Source organism: Pygoscelis adeliae, unplaced genomic scaffold (genome assembly GCF_000699105.1).
Source record: "Pygoscelis adeliae isolate BGI_AS28 unplaced genomic scaffold, ASM69910v1 Scaffold445, whole genome shotgun sequence".
NCBI lineage: Eukaryota > Metazoa > Chordata > Aves > Sphenisciformes > Spheniscidae > Pygoscelis > Pygoscelis adeliae.
This window is the reverse complement of record NW_008824894.1, coordinates 1,554,843-1,562,882: the sequence shown is the minus strand read 5'-3', so window position 1 is coordinate 1,562,882 and position 8,040 is coordinate 1,554,843. Positions and strand designations below refer to the sequence as shown.

Below are 8,040 nucleotides of genomic sequence, written 5' to 3'. Positions count from 1 at the left end.
GGGTGCTGCACCCATATCCCCACGCGGGACCTAACCCTGGCACGGGGGCGTCCATATGGGGTGCGGTGCCGGTGGGGCATCCTGGGTGGGGTGAGCTGCAGCACCCCTGGGAGGGGTTCATGCGGCACCCACATCCCCCACAGGGGACCTAACCCCCGGGGGGGGATGTGCAGGTGCGGCACTGGTGGGACGCTCTGTGCGGGGTGGGTGCTGCAGGCCTGTCCCCACAGGGGCCCCCACCCCAGCACGGGGGGGTGTATGGACAGGGTGCTGTGCCATCTGGTCACCCTGTGGGGTGGGGACATGACAGGCAGCCCCAGGACAGGCATTAGTGGCAGACCCGCTGCCAGCCAGCCCGTGGGGTTTGGTCCCACTGCGGGGCCAAACTCGCAATCCCCGTGGGTGTAGGGCTGGGGGCGAGGGCGCCTGGGACACCCTGCAGTGGCCGCCCCCGCGGTCACAGGGCACCCGTCTTCTCCGTCTCGTTCCCACAGCTTCAAGGCAGTTTTTCTCAGCGCGCTGGCAGCCTGCCTGGCCGCCGCTCCCACTCCGCCAGCCCTTTGTGTCCTGGTGTTTTGGCAGCGGGGTTTTTTCTGTCACTCCCATTCCCAGATGCGGCTGAGTCACCTCCCAAATTTGCACCCACGAGCCTCCCCAGGAGCCGGGGCTCCGAGCCTGCCACAGTGCTGCCTTCCTGAGCCCTGCTGCCTCAGTGTGTGGGGCCTCTGCGGGGCTGCAGGCTGATGGGAGCCTGCGAGGCTCGTGACGTGGTGGCATCCCCGCGTCGGCATGGGGCGTTTGGGGACCTTGGGGAGGTTTGCTTCTTCTGGGGGAGAGCCCAGGGGCTGCAGACGCGCTGGCAGGGAGCACAGCAGCAGCCCCGAGCCAGCTCCCATTCCCTTGCAGGCTCTTGGGGCTGCAGGAAAACCCTTTTGCCGGTGTTATTAGTCATCGGGTGCCTTAAAATAGAAGGCGCGTGTGATCCCAGCCCTGAGGAGCTATTAAGCCTCAGCAGGCGCTCCTTAACGTTGCCTGCACGGCCTCGGTGGCCGCTCTCTGCCACCGCCCTTGTACTGCGGGGTGGAAACGATGGACAGGGAAAGCGCCTGTCCCCTTTCACAGGGCATGAGCGCTGCAGGGGGTTGGGGACTGAGCATCGGGAGGGGGAGCTGCCCCAGTTGGGGAGTGCAATGCCCTCCTGGCTCCCGAGGGACCCGTCCTGGTGATGGGCAACGGCTGGCGCAAACAATAGAGGGTCAGGAAACGTGTGTTCGGACGGTGCTTCCTTTGCAGCCATGTAGCACCCTGTGCTCCTGAGCTGGTTTGCTTTGTTCCTAACGAGACATGTCCAGGAGACTCAGCGCTGCGTTTCTGAGTGCTCCGGGTCTGCCTTTCGGTTTCTGCACCCGTCCCAGGCAGATTTTTCCCAGCCTTGGGATACACACTAAGAGCACGCAGCTTAGCTGCGCCTGCTGCAATCACTGCCCCATGGTTTTGCTTTCAAATTCCTATTTTGTTTGGTTTCCGCTGAGACCGGGGTGGGGAGCGTGGAGCAGGGCACGACCCTTTGCAGCCTGGCTGCTCCTTTAGTTTTCCAACCGACTGAGAAGGGATGGTTGCAGGTTGGATGTTGCAGGGAAGGAAAACAGGAAAACAACTCGTGATTCCCCTTGCACGCTTCACCCGAAGCCTGATAGCAAGGTCACGGTCAGAGAGGGGGCTGTGGGTTGAACTTAGGGAGAGGCTGGGTCCCCTGCACCTCCCTGCTGCTGGGATCGGGGGGCAGAGCTCAGCATTTGTCCTTCATGTCCGCAGGCCCAACAAGCCAAATTCCTCAGCGATGCAGAGAACGAGCTGGAGGAGCTGGCAGTCACCATCGCACAGGCCAAGAAGATGGTGGAGCTCATTAAGGTGACTCTGCGATGGCATCACTCCGTTAGCACAGCTCTGCTGGGCTGGGGAGTGGAGGTGAAGGGGCCGTGAGCTTTTGGGGCACCTGGGATATAGAGAAGCACAGGGGAGAAAGTGCTCTGTAAAACGATGGTGACCCTGGCAAGGATCCCTGAGGATTCTTGCTCCTCATCTCTACTAACCCTCACGGCATGTCTGGTTGCTTTCGTTTGCAACCTGGAAGGAGGAATGGGGCAAGGACCGTGCCAGGGCATCCGCTGGCTCTTGCACCTTCTCTCCCCAGGCTCACAGGGGTTTTGGTCCCCTTTGGCTCTTGTGCAAACACGTCACTTCACCGCCTGGGGACATGAGACGTGGTGGAGCAGTAAGCGGCTGTGCCCAGCCAGGTCCCTTGACACCTGGGTTGTAAAGTGCTCTGAGCTCTTGGGTGAAGGGGGTTACGGGGTGTCAGGGGGACCCCACAGAGCTGCGAACTGGGTGTTGGGCAAGGAACAAAGGTGCCGTCCCACACCCTCGCCTGTGTCCCGCTCCCTCGCGTGCGGGAGGTGACTCCAACCCCTCTCTCCCTGTGCTCAGGGTGCCGCCACGAAGGAGAGGGAGAGAGTCGAGAAGCTCTTTGCAGAAGCCTCTGAGGTCCTGGCGACCTTCCAGAAGGAGGTGGCTGGTTTCATTGAGCACGGGGAGCGCTCCATGCTGGGGGAGGCCGAGGCCGATCTCCGCTGGAAGGAGGAGAGGCGAGCCAAGCTGCTCCAGTGCAAGCAAAACCTGGAGAACGTCCCCAGCACTGACACCATCTACTTCCTCCAGGTGCTTGGGTGGGATGGGGCAAGGAGAAGGAGCCGATAACATTGCCTTTTGGGGTTTTGTCCCATTTCACGTGGAGCTGGGTGCCAGGAGCCCTGGGATGTGAGGGCTGCAGGGTCTCACTCCTGTTGGCACAGTCCACTCCCCTCCCCTCTCTCAGGGGGACCGGGCAGCCAAGACTTTCTCCTCCATCACCCCCACCTCCATCCTGGCCATGACTCAAGAGAAACTGATGTGCTGCCCAGGCTGGGCACCTAGGTGTGGTGGGCAGAGAGTGAGAGGCTGGAGTGCCCCAGTGCCCCTACCCAACACCACCCCCTCCCCGGCAGCCCAGCAAGAGGAGACCTTTTTGGGAGGAAATGCTGCTTCATGCGAGGTGGGCATGGTCTGGGTCCAGGTTTGAAAGGGAGCGAAGAGAAGGCACCAGGAGCGCACGGCCGGGAAAGCACTCTCCTCCCTTATGCAAGGCTGTCCTTGGGCCAAGTCCTGCGAGCTGCCAGTTCGCAAATCCTCTGGGGCAGGGTGGGGTTGCGGAACAAGAGACAACTTCGGCTTGTTTGAAACCTCCTGAAACACTGTCTTTTTTGGCTCAGGAATTTCAGGCCTTAAAAGTAGCCATGGAAGAAAACCTCTCCCCAGCTCTGAGCTTCCAGAATGAGCTGAACTTCACCAAATGCACCCAAGCCGTGGGCACCGTGAAGGATGTGCTGTCTGCTGCCTGCAAAAAACAGTGGGACCACTTGCAGGGGAAAGGAATTGATGGGCTGAGTTTCCCGGAGGTGGAGGAAGGTTTGTGTTCACCCAGCCCCTCTGCCCGGAGGTCATTCCATCACCCTCCATCCTCCCCGCGTAGGTGGGAGATGCCTGCCGGCTCGATGGCTCCAGCGAGCGCTGGCCCCTCTCCCACCAGCCCTGGAAGCTGCCCGGCACGGTTGCGCTGCACGTTGCACAATCCCTGTCTGGGCTTACGCCTCGTCCTTGAGGTTTTATGAATTTTTCCACAGAGACCGGAGCCTGGAGAGGCAACAAACAGCCCGGGAGTTAGGCAGGGCCCTGTGGGAGGGGGCAAGTGGCCAAAGTGGCCTCCCGTGAAAGGGGACTCTTTCTTCCCAGGACAGACGATCCTCTTCATGGGGCAGGCTGTGGTCTCCCAAACCTGCCAGGGTTAGGCGGTCACCGCAGCAGCATTCTCCCGTGTTTTCTCCCGCGCTTTCTCATTTAGCCTGAGCTCTCTCCTCTCTCTCATTTTCTTGGATGCCCGTGGGAATTGCAGCCGGTTCCTTGCACCCCCTGCCCATCTCCCTAGGATGGCAAAGGTGGCATCTGTCCTTTCCCGTGTCCGAGCCGGCAGGGATGCGCAGGGGGAGCTGGGGATGCCAGCTGGGGCTCGGGGGCCGCAGCAGCTGGGTACCATCAGGGTGTCGGGTGGGGGGCGATGCTCCAGTAACACCCTTGTTTGTGGCATTGGTTTCTTCGCTGATGGCAAACCCTTCTGTCCATGTCTCTGCAGTGTTGGTCGAGTCCCGATTTCCAGACAAGCCAAACAATTCCGCCTGCCTGGAGAGCCGTGATTACTTCCTGAAATGTAAGCGAGGGACTTTTGCTTTGGCAGTTGTTGCTAAGGTCCATCTTCCCTTTCCTCTCCCCCCGGCCGGCGGGCTCCTTCCTGCATGCCTGGCCGGAGCTGGTCCCAAGCCAATGGCTGGCAGGAGCACTGCCGCCACCAGAGGAAATATTGCTCAGCTAACAGGGAAGCCTCCTTGCTTTCCTGACAATTGTCATGATCTGATCAGGTGATTTTTTTTTTCCCTTGTCTGTGGTTCTGCCGGACCAGCTGCCCCGGGGCCTGCAGGCATACCGTGTAATTTCTGCTGCCTTCCAGCCCTTGACAAATTGGATCCTCCATTAAATTAGATCAGAGTTTGTGCATCTGCCTTGTTTGCTGCAGAGCAGCAGTCTGATGAGGGTCAGCTTCAGTGGCAGCTAGCAGAGGGATAATCCCGTGGCTGAGCAGAGACAGTGGGGCAGAAGGGGCTGAGGCTGAAGGGTGCAGGGCTGTGCTTGGGGTCCAACACCCCGTGCGTCCCCCCACAGCCTTACAGAGGATGTGGGGTCACCTCCTGAGATGTTCACAGGGGACAAGATCTGCCTCGGCAGCACCGGTGCACCCCGCTGGGAGCCAGGCAGCAAAGCCTGGGCTCAAGCGGGGCGTGCTGTGCCGCTGCTATAGGGTTTGGACACGCCATGGGTTCAGACCTGCAACGCAATCGGTAGTGGTACATGTCCAAGACTGTTCCCGCTGGACATCCCCTCTGTTCAGGATCCAGCAGTGGTTCTCACGTGGCTCCGCACGCTGGGAGCTGCCTCTGCTCCTGCAGGAGCCACAGGGCAGTGAGAGCCAACCACAAGGAGCAGCTGGTTTGTAGCTGTGATGTGCCTGGCTGTTCTCCTGTCTTCTTGGGGTCCCTCCCTGCTGTGTTTGTCTGTGGTTGCCTGAAACCCGCTTTTATATGGGATGTTCCTACTACCACTCTACCTACACTCTCCAATGCCTGATATCATGGTTGAGCTCATCGAGCAGCCCCTCTGCTCTCTCCTCTGCCCGGTTACCTGTATTCATCCTGCTTATGGGAGTAGCAACTCTTTCAGCCTCTTATCCTCATCAGCTGAAATTGGCCGTGGGATTTAAAAGCAAGGGGACAGCGTGATGGTGGAAGTCAGAAAGGATCGTGCTACTCACCGAAGGCTGGAGCAGGGGATCAGAGCAGGGAGGGCTGGAGGCATTTCCTCCTGTTTCCCTCATCATCCTCATATCTCCTTCTTGCCCCACACAGTTGCCTTCATCATTGACCTGGACAGTGACACGGCCGACAAGTTCATCCAGCTGTTTGGCACCAAAGGGGCCAAGCGGGTGCTGTGCCCCATCCCCTACCCGGAGAGCCCGACCCGGTTCATCAACTGCGAGCAGGTGCTGGGTGTGAACCTCATGAACCGGGGCAACTACTACTGGGAGGTGGAGCTCATCGATGGCTGGGTCAGCATTGGCGTCATCGCTGAGGACTTCGACCCCCGGCAGTCCTACAACCGCGGCCGCCTGGGGCGGAACGAGAAGTCCTGCTGCCTGCAGTGGAACGGACAGAACTACGTGGCCTGGTTTGGTGGCTTTGAGTCCGTCATCCAGCAGCCGTTTTTCCACACAATTGGGGTCTTCCTGGAGTATTCGGAGAAGGCCCTGACCTTCTACGGAGTCAAGGACTCCAAGATGACCTGCCTGCAGCAGCTCAAGGTCTCCCATTTTGCCAAGGGTCAGTTTGACCCGTTCCAGAACAAGATCAACCACCAATTTGCCTCTCTTTTCTTGAGCAAGCTGAAACCAGCCTTCTTCCTGGAGAGCGTCGATGCCCACCTGCAGATCGGGCCACTGAAGAAAGATTGCGTTTCGGTGCTAAAGCGTAGGTAACTGCCTGGAGAGCGGGAGCACAGGAAGACCCAGAAAAGTCTGTCCTGCAGTGTATTGCTGCCGTCATGGCTTCTCTTTGATAGCGTCGTATTTCTCTGTGGCAGTCCTCCCTCCTCGCTCTGTGCTGTTTGTGACCCAGGGGTGGATGAAGCCGTCTGGCGGGCAGAGCCGCAGGCTGGGAGCCAGGAGGCAGCTGGATCCGAGTGCCGGCTCTGCCGCTGGGCTGCTGAGTGAACTTGGGCGAGTCTCTGTGCTGCTCCCTGCCCCTCAGTTTCCCTTTCTGGACATCAGGGACTGCGATACAGCCTTTCTTGGTAAAGCACGTTGCTCAGGAGAAGTGCCATGTAGATTTGAAGCTGTATCTTGGCCAGCTGCCGGGCTGCCCGGTCCCTCTCCTTAATATCTGCCCGCACTGCCCTGTCAACTTGCATAGATGCTCCGCTTTGTGCCTTTATCTCAGTCTCTGTGTCGCTGCTGCTGCTTTTTTAAGCATGGGCTCATCGACACCTTCTGCATGCTCCTTATGAAGTGCCTTTGAAGTAGCAAGCCCAGCATGGACTGGGCAAACACCCCAAAGCAGATGCGGTCGCTTCCCCGGTGCCCGCATCACCGTCGTGCCTTGGCGTGGGTGAGCAGGGTGCTCCGGGGCAGGTGAGATGCAGAGGAGCCCGGCTGGGTGCAGGGGCGATGCTGCGGTGACACAGTACCTCTCCTTGTGGGGCTGACCACCCGTTAGCGCTGCAAATGTGAAATGAGGATCTTTGCCCTCCCTCGCGCTGTGGCCGGTGGATATTTTGAACGCTGGTCTGTGGCCGGGCTCATTTGGGAAAAGCCGTGGTCCTGCGTGTTTCGGAGCCCCATCGCCGTGGGGCTGTTCCCCACCACAGCCAAAAAATCCCAGCTGGGAATGGGGAGAGACCTCCTGCCGAGAAACAGCAGCGCCATTCCAGCCTTGAGATGGGGAAGCGAGCAGTGCAAAACAGTTTTGAGGATGTGCATTCTTTGGGAACTGCTTACAGAAGCTTAAATATTACAGCCAAATTCCACCACCCCACCCCCCGTGTTTTTGATGACCCTACTATTTTAGGGGATTTTAATACTGTTAAACTCCCAACTCTTAAAGTACCCTGGGCACACTTGAGCTGTAAATATACCCCATAGCTTAGAGGGTTTTTTAAGTGACAGAGGTGCTGTGAGTATGTCCTGGGAGCAAATGGTGTGTTTTAGGCACAGCTGTGAGCACACTGATAGAAGGTGCAGCACCAGTCAGTTATTAAATGACCCTTTAGACTCTGGCAATAAGTAACAATTAACAAAAACTACTCTCAAGGAAGTGTCCCCTCCGGGAAAGGTGGAAACTTGAGGCTGAGAGCCAAAAATGCCAGTTCACGTGTCCTAAGGGAGCTTTTCCAGCTCTGCCCTGCAGACGTCGTATTTGTGGTACAGAAACACCGCCTTTGAGGGTGGCACAGTGTAGCCCCTGTCTCAGCGCAGCGTGCCTTTCCACAAGTTTATTTTTTCTGGGATTAGTTTGCTACCTACCTCCTGAAGCTTGCTTTACAGAATCGCAGTGCTGTGTAATATATACCTAGAGAAAAAATATATTGGGTCAGGTTCTTCGCTGGCGTGAGTGAGTCAGTGATGACGCATCAACAGTCAACAGGGATGGAAAATGGCCCATTTCGCTAAATATATGAAATATATATATATATATTCCCCAAAGGATAAGCTGGAAATAATAGTGGTATATTCAAGGGGAGCCAAGGGAAAAAAGTGAACGTGAATAAAAAGGGCAGCCACAAAGCTGAGAGGTTTAAAGTTAAAGCCACATTTACATAAACACTGAGGCTTAAAGAGCTCCTTTA

At 57.8% G+C, this 8,040-nt stretch overlaps 1 protein-coding gene across 1 annotated transcript in view; it reads left to right on the top strand.

Moving 5' to 3' along the window:
- TRIM47 (tripartite motif containing 47) overlaps window positions 1-8,014 on the top strand; it is a 10,390-nt gene extending 2,376 nt beyond the window's left edge. Inside the window, exons 2-6 of the mRNA XM_009324617.1 lie at window positions 1,816-1,911; window positions 2,488-2,718; window positions 3,309-3,504; window positions 4,226-4,300; window positions 5,550-8,014. Coding sequence (XP_009322892.1) covers window positions 1,816-1,911; window positions 2,488-2,718; window positions 3,309-3,504; window positions 4,226-4,300; window positions 5,550-6,175 — 1,224 coding nt within the window. The 3' untranslated portion in view covers window positions 6,176-8,014. The remainder of the gene's footprint in view (window positions 1-1,815; window positions 1,912-2,487; window positions 2,719-3,308; window positions 3,505-4,225; window positions 4,301-5,549) is intronic.
- The last annotated feature ends 26 nt before the right edge of the window (window positions 8,015-8,040 follow it).